The sequence below is a fragment of the Castor canadensis genome, chromosome 7, assembly GCF_047511655.1.
Source record: "Castor canadensis chromosome 7, mCasCan1.hap1v2, whole genome shotgun sequence".
In the NCBI taxonomy this organism is placed as follows: Eukaryota; Metazoa; Chordata; class Mammalia; order Rodentia; family Castoridae; genus Castor; species Castor canadensis.
This window is the reverse complement of record NC_133392.1, coordinates 112,777,237-112,796,928: the sequence shown is the minus strand read 5'-3', so window position 1 is coordinate 112,796,928 and position 19,692 is coordinate 112,777,237. Positions and strand designations below refer to the sequence as shown.

Genomic DNA, 19,692 nt, shown 5'->3' with positions numbered 1-19,692 from the left:
GAGGCTGTGCACATACCAATTGCTTTCCTGCTCAACAGAGAATTAAAATACTGCTTATATGTACAACTCTATCCATCCACAGATTTCAGATACATCATAAACTCATCAATTAATGAAGGACATAGCACCCATTTCAAGATGATGGGTGAATTACCTCCTAGAAGATTACGAGAAATGCTCACATCAATGCAATAAATCAGGGACTATTTCCTGATGGATTCCTGAATAACAGACCAAGTACTAAAATGGAGAGGGACCCCCCCTCCTCCAGCCCTCAATCACAAAGTTATGTCTCTCAAATGGGAGGACGATTCAGGTATACAAAGTCAACTTTATTTTAAAGCATTTTAAACTTGATGAAAAATTAAACTGAGATAGAATGAGCTTATTAAAAATACTTAATTGACTTGGCTCTTCAGAATAAAATAGTACTGACCTTCCCCCCCCCTTACCAATTAAAAGCCCTTTTTAAGCCTTTGGACTCTCAAATACAGTGTTACTTTGGTTCTTAATTCTCCTGTTTGTTTGAAGCAAGGAACTCTGCCTCAGGTCCAGTGCCTTCAGCCCGCTGTAGAGAACCATAGACAGCTGTGGATGTTCAGGATTCATTCAGACAAGGCTCTTGAATATCCATGTTTTCTGGCTTAGGGGTTTTTTGGTTTTTTGGTGACTCTGGGGTTTGAACTTGGGACTTTGCACTTGAAAAGCAAGCACTCTACTGCTTGAGCCACACCCACCTACAGTCCATTTTGCTCTGGGTATTTTGCAGATGGGATCTCACCAACTGTTTACCTGTGCTGGCCTCAACTGCAGTCCTTCTAATCTCAGCCTCCCAAGTAGCTAGGATTATAGGCATGAGCCACTGGCACCCAACTGAACTTCATTGTTTAATGTGGGGCAAGCACTTTATTGATCTCCCTTTTGAAGAGGCATTTTAATCTCTAGGGCTCTTCCACTATGTATATATAGGGAGGGGATTGAAAGTTTTCATTTGCACGTTGAGAAATTAGCTCAAGTGATTAGAAATTCAAAGAATGACAACCCAACATCCATTTCTAATCTGAAGTTCTCTTCAGTGCCAGATTTTCCTGCCATGTTAGCTAGCCCAACCCAGAAACTACTTAACTAGGGTTAGCATCCAAAACGAATGAATTTTAGGATATCATGATACTTATGACTTAATGCCAGCCAGAATTTGCTACCTGCCTCTTAGCTATGTCATGAACCCAGGTGAAGAGAGGGTTTATCAAAGTGGTTGTGTAGTGTCTCTCACGTTTGAACACTCTTTAGGGACTTATATAAGCAGCGCTGTATGTTCTACTGTCAAAATACATGTGTAAGGATTAAAAGTAGTAAGGGATGCTTAAGAATGCTTTTTGGGGCCAGTTACTCTTTGATATTTATCACTTCATGGTGGTGACACCTGCTTCTAATTTTAAGAGTTCTTTCTTCCAGTGGGTGATTTTTTTTTCAGAAATTTTATCCTCAAAAGACTTAACTAGTAATTTTTCTCCTTTGATGTTCGTGATATTTTTATGAGTTTGTCAGCACTGAAGCCTTAACATGCCTTTAGTTTAAAAGAAAAAAATCTTTGTAACACAGTCATTATATTGAGCCACATAAATTTTTGTCTTAGCCACACATTTGGAGACTTGCAGAGATCTAGTTTATCACAGTGTCATTACCTGCCACTTGGACTAGTTGATAATTGCTTTAAGTTGACTAAAACCAGAGACACAGATCAACTCTTTCTAGTGGGAGCACTCCAGTAATTACTTAAATCCAATACTCATATTTGGTTGTCTTCCATATTTAAGGCAGGGTTGGTGACACTTGTCATTTGAGAGTTAGTAAGTGGAGGGAAAAACAAACAGGAACCCAGTTTTGTCTCGTTAGACACATATGGAAATAGTCGTTTGGTTTGGGGACAGCCAGTTGTAGTGCCCATGGTGGTTTGCTTTCTTGTTTTTATCTTGGAGAAAGACCTTTTCCTCACAAGTGCTTGGTAAAGTTCATTGCATGAGTAGAAAAAGCCACAAAGATGGTGTATAGCTAGCAACCCATTCTGATTGGCCTGTGGGGAGTTGTCTGTTTAAAATTGGATCCTTGTGTTGGGTTCCAAAAAAAGGCGTGAATGTGAAAAAGAAGTGTTAAATCATGACTCCAGAGAAAATGTCGGCCATGAGCAGTTTTTAGTATAAGTAAAAACCAAACTTTAAAATTTGGGCAAATAAGACAAGGAAAAAGAAAAGGGTGAATCATTAACTCCAGTATAAAAGCATTATGGTGAGCAAGATTCACTGAACTTGAACAAGAAACTCAACAAAGACATTGATTGAATGGAGCTAACTCATTTACTTAATTGATATGCAAAGCTCTGCCAAGCATTTACCCTCAGTGTCAGATAAGTAATTTTTAATAAAATATTTCCAAGAGATGAAGACAGTTAAGAAAACAGCACGGTTTTTTAATAATTGCACTCATAAGTAAACGGATCTATCATTATGTTGTCACAAAGAATGACAGTGAGCAGAAACATCCGCTGATCCCTCTCAGATAAGTATTTAATGTAATTAGACAGACACCATCTCCTCTGTTGAACGTAGCATTAATCATTAGAAATAAAACTTTACACAGAATACTCTTCTGATATGTCATTGTTAGTTGTTTAAAAAAGCAAACTATTTTGTTAGATCTTATGCTTCAGACAGTGACTCATGTATTTGTATGATTTATGTCAGAATAATTATTTCCCTTTTATTGTTTTTTTGTTTGTTTGAATAGTGTTTAATGATATCATGGTCTTTTGGCATTCATGAAGCTGTATTTGAGGCTGGTGGTTCATTTGGTTTTGCAAAATATCAGTGTAATGAGCAACCTTGAACTTGAAATATTTTCAGGCTTTGAAATGACCTTTGGGCTCATGTATCTGAAATGAAGGCACAACTTTTAGAGAGAGGTTTTCCTATAAGGAATGGTCTAGAAGTTTTCTGCATTAAATAACAGCTCAAGAGGGAGCCTCTTGCTGTGAAAAATTTCATGTTCAAATGATGAAATGTGTTGCCCCCTTCCAGCATCCACAGGCACTGCCTTTAAAAAAAAAATCCATTTTCTTTTGCTGTGTAGCTTCCAGCTTGAACTGTGAACCACTGAATAGTTACAAAGTGATATCACCTCAATTCATGGCACAGCTCTACCTTCCCACTTTCTCAGCAACTCAAAGGCCTCTGAAGGCAAAGAATAGGGCTATTGAAGGATGGCAGGCAGATTTCACTAAGTAACAGGTGGAGGTCAAAGTCATTTATTTGTGGGGATGAACAGAGTGCAGAGATGAAAAATCAAATGCTTTGCCATAATAAGGTTTAGCAAGAAAACGCTGACTATACCATGCCTAGATTCTAGCTGACAGAACCTTTTCTAGTGTTTATTACTTGATTTCACAGTTCAAGCAATTTGAAGAGGCCTAAAATTCTATTCTTTTTCCCCTGTGAAATGTTTCAATCAGTTTCAAATTCCTTACTTTAAATAAAGTATTTATTTTAAATAAAGAATTTTGCACGTATTCGAGGAATATTGGGACCAATAGAGCCCTGGTGCAGGATATCCCCACCATGGAACATGGCCCACTACCCATCTTTCTAGTCAAAATTTACCGGTGGCACACTCATGTTTGCTAATCATATATGCTGAGTAAAGCATCAATAAGGGTATTGACAAAGCTTGTGCACTGAGTTGCCTCCAGCTTGTTGGATTTGGAGAGAAAAAGCCTGTCATATTTTTCCCCCTTTATACAATTCTGTTTTTGTAGACCACATGTACTTTGCTTTAAGAACCTAAAAAAAGGCCTAGACAATCTGAAAAAATACAAAAGTAGGGTTTAACCATGTTGTACAGCAGGGCTAAAAAACTAGAAAGTTATTTGTTATTAACTGAACCAGAGCTGTACAATAGAATTTTCTGCAGTGATGCAGATATCCTGCACCTGCACTGTTCAGAATTTTAACCACTGGTCACATAGGGCTATTGAGCATTTGAACTATGACTGTGCTGAGCAACTGAATTTTTTAATTAAGCCATTTAAATTTAAGTAGTGAATACAACTTGTAGCTACCATATTGGATAGGGAAGATATAAAACAAACATGTATGATTGAGGAGTTTACTTTTTCATCAGAAAATCTAAACAGAATGAACAAAACGATTTGCTTTATTACATTTATTTTTATGCAAAGAAAATAATTCTCGGAAATTTCTTCTTTATCCACAGTCCTTCTGTGAATGTGTATGATTGCTGTTTTGAGCCAAAATCAATTATTTCCCCAAAACATTGGGGGATAGAATGTGGGGGCAGGGCAGAGGGGGAGTAGAGAATCTGCAGCCTCTCGTGAGTATCTGAGCATGAAGTACAATTTTCTTATTTTGGTGCTGTCACTGGGGTGTCTATGTTTACCTTGAAGAGAAAGGAAATCCTCTAAAAAGGCAAGAGATGCGTTGTTGGTACAGACACCAGAGTTTTATATGGCATTTTCCTTGTGTCTGTTCTTTACTGTCTCTGGTTGTAAATTTTCACTCACAAGTGAACATTTGGAATACATTAGAGAATTCATCATTTCTTTCCTCCTGAATAATCCATATCATTTTTACTCCATACTCCTATTTTTAAAAAATGGAAGACATCACTGTATCACCAAGCCTTTTAAATTATCTGGACTTCTTTATGATGTGGTAATTCTTTTGGGGGTCCTTGTAGCTCATTTTAAATGAGTAAGAAGGATAAACCTCAGAAGCTTTGTTAACTTTCATTTTATTCTCTCCATCATAAAAATGATTTTAAAACATTTTTATTCACTGAAAAAGGCTAAGTCAGAACAGTCTAAATGTTTTACCTTTTTTATTGTTGAGTATGTTAATTATAGTAAGTTATATTAGAATGAACCCTAATGGGTTCTTATCATTAGGACACAAATCTAAGAAAAAATGCAGTATCTTCAACTGTGTCCTCATAGCACATAGCATGTGTTTACACCCATAGGGACAAAATGGTTCTTAACTGTGGGATAGTCTGTCCAATCACTGCCTTTATTTAGTACCACAGCTAAAAGTGATCTAATCACAAGAAGTAGTTGAAATGGTCTGGAAAGGTCCTATTGTTTGTGGGGCAGAGGAATTGCTAGAGTGCAGCATAGCCCTGCATCTGGAAGAGATAAGTCTAAGCATAAATCTACTGCAGGTGGATGGCTTGCAAAATACAGTACTGGTACTCAACTTCCATCCTGGGCTTGAGAAATGTCACTGAAATTTATGCTGACAGACACATCAGGGCTTTCTCCTGCCCACGCTTAGACCTGGAGAGCAGGAGAATCTGAATGCCTCACAGGAACACTTATAGTAGCAGTGAGCATCATTCAGATTTGGAATGCTTGCAGGAAGAAAAATGTTTCAGCATCATTAATAAGCTCAATTTAAACCAGCTCATGGTAGGGTTATATCAATAAGACAGACAAATAGTACTCTCTTCTTCTTCAAAAACAGGCATCTCAGAAGAGTGGGTAACCTAAAGGAGCAAGAGCATTGGCTCCCTAGGTTCAAATCCTGGCTCTTCCACTTACTGTGTAGCCTCTCACTTTACAAACTTCTCTCCTCCAGTCTTCTTCTCTGCTCTGAGTCATTGCTTTCTACATACCTGCTGGACCATTCCCATCAGCATATGAGCATGCTGACTCTCTCCCATCTTCAGAAAGCTGTCCCTCGCCTACCTCCTCCTCCCTAGTGCTACTACTCTATTTTCCTGCTTTCCTGCGCAGACTTAATTTCATGAAAGAGCTGACTACATCCATTTTCCCTACTTACCATTAATTTTGCAAATCATTCTACCCAATCTTCCTTGGGCCTCACTCTCTAAGAGCTAATTTTTCAAGATTAGCAGAAACATCCATGCTGCCAGATCCAGTGGACGCTTTTCTGTTCTCACTGTACTGTAGCCCCCTTGTCCAGGGTTCTCCTTTTGCAGTTTGAGTTGTCCACCATTATCTGTGGTCCAGAAAGTTTAAAATTTGCCTTGGCTCCTTCAAGAGAAGAAGAGCACATTTGTGTAATTTTTATTACATTATATTGTCACAATTATTCCATTTTATTGTTGTAATCTCTAACTGTGTCCTATTTATGAATTAAAGTTTATCATAGATATCTATGTACAGGAAATGCAGTATATATAGTGTTGGCATTACCCACCCTTTCAGTCATCCACTGGGTATGCTGGAGCCTGCCCTCCTTGGATAAGGGGCGCTCTACTGTGTTTGACTTCCCAATTGTATTCAACTCAGTTAATCACAGGCTTCTCCTTGAAACACTTTTGCTGGTGTCTATAAAACCACACTTTCCTATGAGTTTTCCTAGTTGCCTATTGTGACGCTGACTTAAGTTGCTCAAAGGCCTTCCTTAATTTCAGGATGTACTGAGTTCTAAATAATTATGTGTGTTATGGCCTTTGGTTAAATGTGGTATTACAAATTGTAATATGTAGTCTAGGTTTGGAAGATACCAATCTTAAGAGGAGACTTGTCATCTTCCTTGGTTACAAAGAGAGCTGTAACATGATTTTCAGGAGACTTTATAGAAGTTGCTTCAACTTGTTGATTAGGCAGGAGACCTACTGTAAATATTAAATGAGCATAATACTATTTCATAACTTACTCTCTTGGGTGGGTCATTATCTCATTATCTTCTTCTAAGTTTCCGTGATATTTATTTTGTGGAGGTTCTGTGTTAGACTCATGGATTATACACTCAGTATGTTTAATAAAATCCTAAGTGATCCTTCCTAAAGCCAAGAAAACACTTTTATATATACGGCAAAAAATTCCTCCTATGCCTCAGACTCACTTTTATTTTTTACACTTTTTTTTTTTGCAGATAATATAACCTTCCTTTGATTTTTTTTTTTTTTTTTTGCAGTCCTGGTTTGAACTCTGGTTGAGCCACTCTGCCAGCCCTTTTTTGAGAAGGGTTTTTTTGCGATAGGATCTCACAAACTATTTGCCTGGACTGGCTTTGAACTACAATCCTGCTGATCTCTCCCTCCTGAGTAGCTAGGATTACAGGCGTGAGCCACCATCACCCAGGCCGTCCTTTGATTTTTTTTTCCCTTTGGGATAATCAAATTAGAAGCTTCGGCAATCGATATACTTTACTGACTTCAATAGTATACTTTTTAAATTGTATACTGGGGAAACTGTATGAGGGAGTGTGATGTTTTATAAAATATGCAAGTGTAAGAACTCTTGCCTCTGTCCTCCCTAGTGCTACTACTCTAGGGAGTCTGCTCTTCTCCACAGACTTAATTTCATGAAAGAACTGAGTACACCCATTTTCCCTACTTACCATTGATTCTGCAAGTCACTATGCCCAATCTTCCATGTGCCTCACTGTCATAGAGCTCATTTTTCAAGATTATCAGAAATAGCCATGTTGCCAAATCCAGTGGACCCTCTTCTGTCCTTCCTATGCAGTAGCCCTCTTGACCAGGGTTCCACTTTCTGCAGTCTCAGGTACCCACAATCACCCATAATTTGAAAACACTAATATTTGTCTTGGCTCTTTCAAGAGAAGAGCATATTCACAAAGTTTTGTCTTAAATCTGAGCATAGCTTAACTGGACCCTTGCTCAAGGTCTCATAAGCTATAATCAAAATTTTATCAAGCCTGCACATTCACTAAGTCACAAGACCTGGGTCTGAAGTACTACTTAGGAAGTGTATGATCTTGAGCAAGTTGCTTAACATCTCTTGATATCTAATTCCTGCCATATTAAGTTGTAGGTAGGTGGGATAATAGTATATAGCTATCTGGAAATGAAAGGACTCGAGATATTTGTAACATAGTAGGTACTCCACAATTTGTAGCGTTTATTATTTGCACTGTGACTTTTGGAAATGATTGATATGCAGAGGTTTGCTCTCATCAGCTGCCTCCTGGCTCTCTTGGGGTCACTTGAGGGACAAAGGCTTCTAGTAGCCTTGAGATTTGGCATAATAGTTTCTGATACTATGAGTTATAAAAATTGGTCACTGGGGATTAGAATTGACAGTGGACCAAAGAATATCCAAAGTCACAAAGAACCATCTTACAGAATTTGAGGATTCTCCCTAGCCTGCTTATTTGAGTATACCCTTGTTATCCACAGGTATGTAGTTCCAAGGAGACTGCCATTGAGGAAAACACACAAATGCTCAGAATGCATAGTGTTCAGTGCTCTAAAGTTACCCAAATTTACCTCCACTATATGTGTGGTAGATCTGACCATCCATAACCTGAAATCACATGGAGTAGGCTCCAGGGCTTTCACAAACTTATTGTTGTACACATTAACACTGCCCACCAAAAACTAGATTTTTTGTCATGTTCTTTATCTTAATACTGAGGACACTTGTTTTATTTTTTCCCACAATGCCACCCAACTTCTAAGGACATACTGCCTTTCAACAAATCTCAAAATTTCACCTTATCACTTAAATTAAGTACATTCATGGGGGCATCATTTACTTTTGGGGAGGCAGGTTTTTACAAAATCAAGGGCAGGGAAAGATTCCGCAGAACACACAATTTAAGCACAACTGAGGACACCCTGGGACTGACTGAGACCTTCCCGGCATCTGCTGAGCTGTAGAATGTGAGAGCGGGAATTCAGCATTTTTGTTTTTGAAATTTCTTTTGGATTTTTATTCATTATGTTTTTGACTTTACTTGGTCAAAACTGCATGTTACTGTATGTGGATTTAAAACTAATGTGCACAGGATGCCTGTTTTCAGAGTTTCTCTCACCAGTCTGTGCCTATCAATGAACATTACTGAAACTAAACTTGCTGTTCTGGACTTTGGCACTTTGAAGAAAGGAACATGTACCAGTTATATCTTCGTATGCAACTTGAATTACACACCCCAAGCTCCTACAAGGAACACATCAGACAAGGTCCTGTTGCTCTGAGTAGCATTTACCAGAGAAACTTTTTACAGGAGAATGGGTTTTTGAATAACCCCTCTCACAAAGTAAACACCCACACACTGACTTGTCACAGAGCCCCTTTTAGAAACGCAACATGTTGGTCCATTGTCACTGGAATAATTAAAGTTTATGGTGCTCCTACTCTCCTCTCCGATTCTTCCTGTAGCTCCTCTGACTCCTGAAAATAGCCCCAGTGGGGAGTTCCTTGGCAGAGGCACAGACCATGCCTCCTCTCTCCTCTCTGCAACATCTCCTTCACTGTTGCACTGCAGAGTTCTTGGTCAAAGTCATTTGAGGGAGAGGAGAAGTTAAAATTAATTATGATTTTTCCCTATTTCTCTTTACTTCTGTAACATCAAGTTGCAACAAAAATGTTACCTAAAATACACCTTGATTCCTTACAGGATGCCCTAAGAATTCATTTTGAATTTTTTAATATCATTCAAAATGATTTGGCCATTGCTTTTTCTTTAGAAGAATCAGGGGAAAGTAGAAATTTTCAAATGTTTATCTTTTGGGAAGTAACTAGTTCCCAGCACCCATATCTAACCATTTTCTCTGAATTAGTGTGTATTCTTGTGGAAAAATCTCACAAGTTAGGGTGGATTAGGTAAAAATAATGGAAACTTCTAGAATTCTAGAGAGTAATGGAGAGTAGGCATTGCTGACATTGGCAGTAGTCTTATAGTTGAACATCGTATTAGTTTTCTATTGCTGCACAACACAGCACACAAACTTAGCAACTTAAACCTATGCACACTTTTTGTCTCAGTTTCCACAGGTCAGGAGTGTACACATAGCTTACTGGTCCCTCGCTCATGGTCTCTAAAGGCTACAATAAAATTTTGTCCAGGCTGCATTTCTTTCAAGAGCTTGGGATCCTCTTTACACTCTTGTGATTATTGGTAGAATTTAGTTCCTTGTGGCTTTCAGACTGAAGTCCCAGCTTCCTTAAAGTTGTGTTCTTCTAGAAAATACACTGAAATCAAAGTTTTGATTCATTAATGGAAAGCCCAATTAGTCATTAATGTGTACAGTAATTGTGTAACAGTTGTGCATACATAATTGGCAAGAGAAACTTGAACAAGGAGTTTACTTTTAAAGCAATGTTCAGACACCAAATTTGATTTCAAATATTAATGTTCTCTTGCTTTTAACATACAGCAGTTTACTACCATTTTGAAATTTCATCTGGTCAATTAAGTATACAAAGCAAATTAACCAAAACATACATTATGCATGTAGAGAAAATATTAAAGTATATAATAATGAAATGTGTTCAATACAAGTCTTTAAAAATTGAAACACAAAGTAGTTTGGAGATTCATGGCAGCCTTAGGGTTCATTTTACTTGGCTGTGATAAATTTAGAAGGTCAGACATCATTTGGCTTGTTGTTCTTGCATGCCAGTAGTGCTTCTTCCCTCTTTAAGTCTTCCGATGAAGGTTTAAATTTTGCAATTTTCAAACTGATTTACCAACATGATCGTTCTTAATGGTTGTTATTACCTAAATTTCACTTACAATTCCATGAGAATGGAAAGGTAATCAGTGGATTAAAATTTCATCTATGTTTCCACAGTACTTAGAATGGGTTTTCTTGAGTCCAGCCATTTGCTTTCTTCCATAAAGTTAGTTCAGATATGAGGCTTTATCAGTGATTCCATTGTTTGGAAAAAAATCTGTGATCTTCAAAGTTTGGATGTTTTTCATTTTCTATTCTATGTCTTTGTCTCTTTCATGACACAGTTCAGGCATTTGACAGAATTTAAGTTGGTAGACTGGTTGGCAGCTGAAAAGTTGGTTTGTGCAAAAGAAACTTGAGTGACTAGGGATAGATAGCTTTTTTCCTTTAATTTTTTTTTATTTGAAAGTTCTTCCCTGAACATATCTTAGGTTATGCTGAATGTTCATCCACAACCTCAATGTATCCTACCTGTGTTACAACACTGGTGTGGTACAACTAGTTGACCTTTTCAACAAACAAATATAACTAAAGCCACTTGGCTTAGTGACTTTGTTTTTAATTCAAATCACATAGATACTGATCTAGAAAGGATCTGATCCAGGTGTGTCAAGTTAGTATGAAATCTCACACCACTCTATATATTGTACTTAAATCTGGCTATGCAAACGTGCTTATCAGTTTTCAATTTGTTTCTTTCTTGGGGGGTCAAACCCCCAGTTTTGCTGTGTCTAAGCATCTACCGGTAAAGCCAAAGAAAAAGGCAAGATTTGTACAGAGAGTTTAAATACCTTTTAGGGCCACTTGGTGTTTGGACCCTTTGATAACTATCTTAAACATAGACAAGGGTAAAACAGATATAATCTCTACCTTTAGAGAATCTTTTGAGTGTAGTTATACTCAAAGATCGTGTTGTAGAGCTGCATTAAGGAAATCTGTGATTAGAAATAACAAAGATATATGTAAATATAGCCAAACAAACTGAATTTCTAGATAAATCTAATGCTCAGCATAGTACACAGTATTAGCAATTACTCAGTAATAGCTACATATTAATACTAATATTATTTTATTCTTTTTTTTCTAGTCCACAGAAATAATTCTCAGGTTATAGACAGAAAATATCACAAGTTGACATGTATAAGTAACACAAAATTTGGTTCTTTTGACATCAGTGCAGACCAATTTTATGCTGAAACTTAAGAGACCCCAGATTTGTCATGTGATATGGAGACTAGGAGTCATTTCCTCTATTTTTATGTCCAAATTTTTATTGTTTTAATTGGCATGATGCCTCCAGTTGTGTATGTCAGCATGGTTGCTGAGCACATTACAAATCCAGTAATTACAAGGGACTGCTTTCCCATTATTTTTTTTTCCAAAGCATTTCCTAAGCTGGAAACACTGTGAAAAACTTAGACACTATAGTAAAAATAATATTTTTAAAAACAAGCCTTGATTGTATTTTCTTAACATAAAAGTAATACATGCCTGACATAGAAAAGACAAGTAAGCAAAAAGAAGGCAATGAAAATCTCCCAAAGCCAGTATACAGAACATTGCATATTTCCTTCTAATTCTTTCTCTGTGCATAGAAATGCCTTTTTAAATTATGTCACATATCTTGTGATTACAACATCTTATGTTGTAATTGCTTTTTTTCAATCAACATTATATTATAAACATCCCTCCATGCCATTACTCTTTTACAGTATTCTTTGCAATGGTTATACCATATTTATTTATCTAGTCCCCAGTTGTTGGACATTTAAGTTGTTTGCTTTTATCTTTTCTTTCTTTCTATTATAAATAGTTGACTTAATGAGCAACTAGTTGTCATTGTTGAGGGCATTTTTTATGCTAAAACATAAAAATTATTTAAACAAATTATTTAAAATGTGGAGAAAGTGCTTTGGTGCTGAAGTAAGGCATTTGATAAGACAAAAAAAGGGTATGTGAGGTCTTCACATGCTCAGCTAACCTCCTTTCTGAAGGTCTTAGAGGTCATGGACACATTGAACAAATTTTAGGAACACTGGAAAAGTTGAAGCCCGTGTTAGCTTTCTGTTACTATGACAATACCTGAGATAGCTGACTTATAAAGAGAAAAAGGTTATTTGAATTCAGTTTTAGAGGTGGGGATGCTGGATGGCAAAGACAGGAAGCAGAGTAAAACTGCTCACCTCATGGTCGGGCAGTAAGAGAGAACATGAGGAAGGGACCAGGTCTCACATTCCCTTTCAAGAGCACACCCCCAGTGACCTAAAGAACTCCTACTAGACCCCACCTCTTAAAAGTTCTACCACCTCCCAATAGAACTGCTCTGGGATCAAGCCCTTAACACATGGATCTTTTGGGAGGGGGGACACTTAAGATCCGATATAAAGCAAACTATATAGTTTAGAGTTCTCTACATAATGTAGAGATCAATAACCCCAAAATGGACTGTGATTTAGTAAATATACAGATATATTCATATGTGGAAAAACCACATATGAAAAACCCTCTTTGAACAAGATAATGTACAGTGATATTTCATTATTAACATTCATTATGGACCTATTCATCAAGGAATAGGTCATTTGGTTCTATGACAAATTCAAAGCGATTCAAAATAGATTTTCTATTCACGGGTGGGTTCCTTTTTTATTTTTTATTTTTCAATTCTTTTTTTTTTTTGCAGTACGGGGGCTTGAACTCAGGCCCTACACCACTCCACTGGCCCTTTTTTGTGATGGGTTTTTTCGAGATAGGGTCTCAAACTATTTACCCGGGCTCAATCCTGATCTCTGCCTCCTGAGTAGTTAGGATTACAGGCATGAGCCACCAGAGCCCAGCTCAGTTTTCAGTTCTTTATGTACCATCTTTTAGGTCACACAGGCTGTTGCGCCATGAATTAAAAAGTATACTTATCAATCAATCTTTCTTGCCAGGAATGCCATCGCCAACCACACTGAAGAAGTCGGAGAAGTCTGGTTTCAGCAGTCCCTCCCCTTCACAGACCTCCTCCCTGGGAACAGCATTTACACAACACCACAGACCTGTCATTACCGGACCCAGAGGTGAGCTGCTCCACAGAGACCCTCGATTGTGCTTGTGTCATAGCCTTGAGACCAAAGCAGCAGTTTGAGAGACAATGAGGAATGCTTCTGAAGGCAGTGAATGATCAATTTCTTAACTTTGAGAGTAGTCTTGGAGTTTTAGGGACCAAAGAGATTTGGCATCAAATCCTTATTCCTTTCTTAAGGTAAAAAGGCACCAAACCTGTTTTGGTTTGGTTTGGTTTTTGGTGGGGGTGGGAGTTGGGATTTTTGGTTTTTGCTAGTGCTATTTTACAAAGAAGTACCAGTAACTTAAATTGAACTAACATCAAATCTGTCCTCCAACTTGTGTGAGCTGCTGTGTGTGTGTGTGTGTGTGTGTGTGTGTGTGTGTGTGTGTGTGTGTGTGTGTGTGTGTGTGTGTGTATTTCCATGTGGTCACTCGTTGTCAAGTCACAACTTTTATTTTTTTAATTCTCCCATTCCCGCTGATTCTCTTCCCATGAAACTCAATTTCAGTATGTGGCAGTTGAGGTTATTTGCACTGGGGTGTTGACGAGCAGTCTTCATTCACTCCTTTTGAAGTGGTAGATAGTTTGTCTGGTTTTCATTGCAATGTTTTCATTATTTTAGTCTCGTGTGCTTTTAAGTTTATTATTTAAATGTGTCCACAAGAAATACGATTTGTATTTCACATTAAAGACAAGCCTTAAACCTCAAGAGAATGTCAGCAAATCACTTAACTTGATCTTATTGCAAGATGAAAATATTTATTAGTTTGTTTATGAAACTCCCACAGTAGGAGTATGAATAATTGTAACCACGTTTGCATTCTTCCATCAGATTTTCATTTAGGTAGCTCTGTGATCTACCAGCTGGTATCATAAAGCATCCTAGGAAGTTATGGTCTCTTGTCTACTTTGACATATGCCTGGGGAAACTGATATTTCTTGCATTAATCTCAATGTTAGTCCCACAAATCTGAATCCTTTTATGATTACCCTGTGTGTACTCTCAGGAAATATGGCAATTGAGAGGGTGTCTAGAGTATACACATGGAGAGAGCACACTGTAGGAAATAAATGCTCTCCCATGTGAAGCAATTTCTATATTGACAATTATGAAAACTTGCATGTTTCATCTTTAAACATCTTATGACCATTGCTACAACTTTGTCAAGATCCTTTATTGTTTCATATATGTACAAGTAGTACAATCACAGATGCTTATGCTTATAATACATACAAACATATATATATACATATATATATATATATATACACACACAGATATGTAAACTTGAAAACCCACATCTAAGTAACACTGTTTAAATAAGGTGGTATTATGGTATTATCTCATTAACATTCATTGAACATCTCAACTGTAATGGAGAGTCAGAGATGTTAAGCCCTTTTACTGAGAATATTTCTGATCTCACAAAGTTAAGGCATGTGTTATGATCAGGTTAGCATATTCAAATGCTAAATGAATGTTGACAGCAAAAACTTCTGCAGGACTCAGACAAAGGGACTATGGAGGTTCATTCATTTATTCATACAACAAGGATTTATTAACTAACTGTCACTGTACAGACACTGGAGACCAGTAGTTCCTGTCCCCAGAGAACATGCAGTTTAAGGCAGGAGAAAGGTATAGAAGAAAACAAACATTTAAGTATAGAGTGTGGATAGGCTCTTATTTATCACTTTGTACCAAATAGAGACTTAACTGTAGATAACATTGAAGCCAAATCTAAAAAAGATGCTCATATGAAACATTCAGAGTATACCAAGGTAATAAAGACCAGGAAGAACTGTACACCAGCAAGCAGGAGAGCTGGGTAAATTTCCTCTTTGACTTTCCATTTACCTTCTGATTTTTTAATGTCTTTCCAATGAAATAGAGACATCACCACTGGGGAATGAAACTTTCCTCCCAACCTCATATTCTTATACAGAAACTACAATGAAGCAGTCTTTTCACAAACTCCTTGAAGAGCGTAAAGCAAAATGCATATATTATCACTTAATAAATACTTAAAGTGCCTACTATGTGTTTTGGTTTACAAATGTACTTCTGAAAATTATGTAACTATCTAGCACTTACCCACAGGTACATGACCAGGAGCTTCTTCATGCTAGGCAACTAAGCACTTTTATTAAAATGGTGCATGCTGGATTGAACCACAGTGGACTTCCTTAGGCCATAGCACACTGGACTTTGATCTCCTATTCATATTCATAGTGATAAAATATGCATGAGGAAAAGAGAAAGAAGCCTAGTTTCAGAATTTTGGAATACCAGAGATTCTTTGTTTTCACCAGAATTCAAGATGGTTCCCAGCATCCTTGGTTCTCCTTTCTGGAAAGTCTGCTCAGGTATCTATTCTCACTGCATGCCACTCCTTAGTTGTTTGGTGAAGGGCTTGGAGTGGTGGTGATGACATTCTTCAGTTGCATGCTTGTGGTAAGAATCACAGAGTTGAGATAGGCTAACATAAGACTTTTCTTTTTTTTTTGGCTAAGTATTTTTAAAAGGTTGGAATTCAACCTCTAGTGATTTAAGAAGCACTTGCTCCAGGTACTATATTCCCTTTCACTGTTCTCTGAGCCAGTAGGAAAGCTCGTACTTGAAACAATATCCAGCTGGAGCTCAGTGATGGTGTTTTAAGAAAATAAGACCAAAGTTTAAAAGGGAGAGTCTATAGAAGGGAGTCAGTGTAGAATAAAAGTGGCATGTGTATATAAAAGAGAGTACATCCTCTGCCACTTTTTATTGTGCAAAGTTACCACAACCAGAAATGGCAAATCAGAGAATCCAGAGAAATCAAACTTAAAAAGGACCTCAAGGATGAAAAAAGTGTGTCTTTTATTAGGTTCCCAGGCTACAAGAGTGGGGCTACTACTCTGTTTGGTGCTCTCTTGCTCAGGGTCACATCATATAATCATCTCTGGTTGGGACCAGGTTGTAAGACTTCTGCCTTTCCTAAAATTTCTCATGGGAGTGCTTCAACCAGAAAAACTATGGTCACTAAGCACTAACTGCATAGTCCATCTCAATGCTTAGGTGGAGGTGATATTTTAGTGAAGCAAGGTCACCTCACCAAAAAAAAAAAAAAAGAGAGAGAGAGAATGATAGCCCTATTTTTGGCTGCAAATGTAAGTTATATTTAGAAATTACATTTTCAAAGGAAACCTTTCTCTCTAAAGAGTGCAGAAAAACTAGGGCCTTGGAGGGAGGCAGAATAGCATGATTGTTGTCTCAGTCTCTGTGGGCTGCTACAACAGAATACCACAGACATTATAAACAATAGAAATTTATTTCTTACAATGCCCTAGGCTGGGAAGTTCAAGATCAAGTTACCAGCAGATTTGGTATGTGGCGAGGGCCTACTTCCTGGTTTATAGTCACTGTCTTCTCACTGTGTCTATCTAGTTAGCTTCCTGGAGAGCTAACTAACTTAGGCTAACTAGCTCTCTATGGTGTTTTTTATAAGGGCACTAATCCCATCCATAAGGGCTCCACTCTCATGACCTAATCACCTCCCAAAGGTACCTCTAATCCTATCATATGGGGATTTTGGATTTCAACATATGAATCTTGAGGGGACACAATAATTCAGTCTGTAACCACAGTTAAGCACAAAAGCTCAGGCAGTCAGATGGACCTGTATTTGAAACCAACGTCACCACCTGTACCAACTGTGTGACCCTAGCACTTTGCTTGACCTCTCGGAAGCAGATGTGTCATTATCACCACCTCAGAATACTTGTGTTGTGTCAGGAATAAATTAAGTCATGTATTTGCAGTCATTTGTATGGTGTCAGAAATAGATTATGTATGTAGGTTATGCTAATAAACCCTTTTCATTGTGGTTTTGAAAATCTCATGTTGTCTCTATTGCATTCATCTGTCAACATTTTACCCATCCCCCAAGCCCAGCTCAAGTATAGGCTGAGTATCCCTTATCCAAAATGCCTGACACCAGAAATGTTTCAGATTTTGGAGTTTGGGAACTTTGGAATATTTGCACATATATAATGAGATACCTTAGGGATGGAACCCAACTCTAAATGAAATTCATTTATGTTTCATATACACCTGTACATATAGCCTGAAGATTATCTTTATATAGTATCTTTAGTGCACCTGACTGAGACTCATTACACAAAGTCAAGTACAGAATTTTCTACTTGTGTCACTTCTCTACTTGAGCACTCTCTGTGCTCAAAAAGTCTAGGACTTTGGAACATTTCAGACTCCGGAATTTCAGATGAGGGATTCTCCACCTGTGTTACTTTCAGCGTGAAGATGCCTCATCTGCACTCACCTTAGACTCCTGCAGGTTCTTTGTCCACACATCCACTCCACCCCTTGTCCTGCTTTCTTGGTTAATGTTCATGTCTTGTCACCCTTGTAGAGGGAAACTTCTGGGGACATGGATCTTTTGAACCCCCATGGGGTTTTATGGGTTAGATGAATAAAAACAGTCAAACCACATGTAAATACTTATACAGTACACACACACACACATACACACACACACACACTGATAGGTTCTCATTGCTTCAGAAGAACCAGCGGGAAGAAACAGGGCAGTTTCTGCAGTACTTCTTCATCAGGAATGTCCAAGATGGGGAAGAACCATAGCCTTTCATTAAAGAAAACTGTACAAGATTATCTAAGTAAAGATTTGATGCTGAAAGTGATGGTTTGTTTTAGTTGATGCTATTCTGACCACTTTCCTGTTTATATTATAAAGGCAGAGGCAGGTGGTTGCTTAAATCTAATCCCCTCTCTAATCGTGGCTTTCTCTGTGGCTTTGACAAATCTCTTAACCTGTGGCCTCAGTCTGGCCATCTGTACCATGGGAATGATACTTTGCCACCTGTTTCTCTATGTGGTTAGAATTATGTAAAGGGATTAAACTATTTGGGGATATCCTGGGGGTGGGAGGAAGTTATTAAATTTCAGCAAAGGCATTTGTACATCATTATACATTATTACGTTTGTTGGGCACTTTAAGCTGAAAGATTGGGCTTTCAAAGTCTTTCTTTTACCATTACTTAAAGTTGTAACTATCACAAAGTATTTAATCATGACAATTTCTCTTATTCATGATCATTGAAAAAAATCTTTGGTCTTCTCTTTGTTTTTTCAAGAGTTATAAGTTTCCCTAATGATCTAATGGATCTAACTCCTTTTTAAAAATATTTTGGAGTAATCAGCAGTAGTTTGAAAGATTTTTGAAAATTTAAGTTTTCTTGAAATGTATCTTTCTGTTTAAAGTGTTTGATACTTCCAAAAGCAAGAGGATAATGATCACTATTTTATTTCATACTCTGCACTAAGGAAAGTCACTCTGTGCTTTAGAGTCTTGAATATGAGAAGGAGCCTGAGTCACACACACTGGAAAGCAGAATTGGAAGAATTGTGCTCTTGGACGTCTTCTGGTCCAACATGACCCCTGTTGGTTAAGATCATGTTTGGCTGCAACTCACAGAAAAATCTCATAAAACAGTAACTTAGAAACTTAGCAGTTATATGTGTCACATATAAAAAAGAGTATGTGATTCAAGGCTGTTATGATGGCACCAAAATGTTCTTATGGATCGAAATTTATTCTCTTAGCCATTGCTATGGTTTGGATATAGTTTAGTCCCCAGTGTGACAGTGCTGAGGTGGTAGAACCTTTAAGAGGTAGGGCTTAGTACAAGGTAATTAGCTCATGGGAGCTTCACCCTCATGAATGGACTAACACTGTCTCCTGGGAGTGGATCATGTCTGGTAGGAATGGATTAATGCTCAAGAGAGTGGGTTGTGATAAAAACTAACATGAACCTGGCTCCTCCCTGGTCTCTTGCTTCCTTGCTCACACACATACCCCTTCTATACATGTCCATTTTCATTTCTTCTTCTGTGCCAAGTTATGACACACCCAGGGAACCCTCACCACAATGCCAGAACCATGCAGTTTGAGCCATCCAGCCACCAGAATCTGGAACCAAATAAACTTCTTTACTTTTACGAAATACCTGCCTTAGATATTTTGTTATAGTAACACAAAAGAAACCAAATCAACTGTGCTTCAGTAGGTTGTTCTTTTCATTATGTGGCCATTGCATTCCTGCCTTACATCTCCATTCCAAGCAAAAGAAGGGATAAGATAAGGGGGAAAGTACCTGCC

The 19,692-nt window shown here is 37.7% G+C and overlaps 1 protein-coding gene across 10 annotated transcripts in view; it reads left to right on the top strand.

Moving 5' to 3' along the window:
• Nfia (nuclear factor I A) overlaps positions 1–19,692 on the top strand; it is a 362,119-nt gene that overhangs the window by 271,864 nt on the left and 70,563 nt on the right. For all 10 annotated transcript variants that reach the window (XM_074079960.1, XM_074079959.1, XM_074079963.1 and 7 more), the window contains one exon: positions 13,398–13,526. In XM_074079960.1, the coding sequence (XP_073936061.1) occupies positions 13,398–13,526 (129 nt within the window). The remainder of the gene's footprint in view (positions 1–13,397; positions 13,527–19,692) is intronic.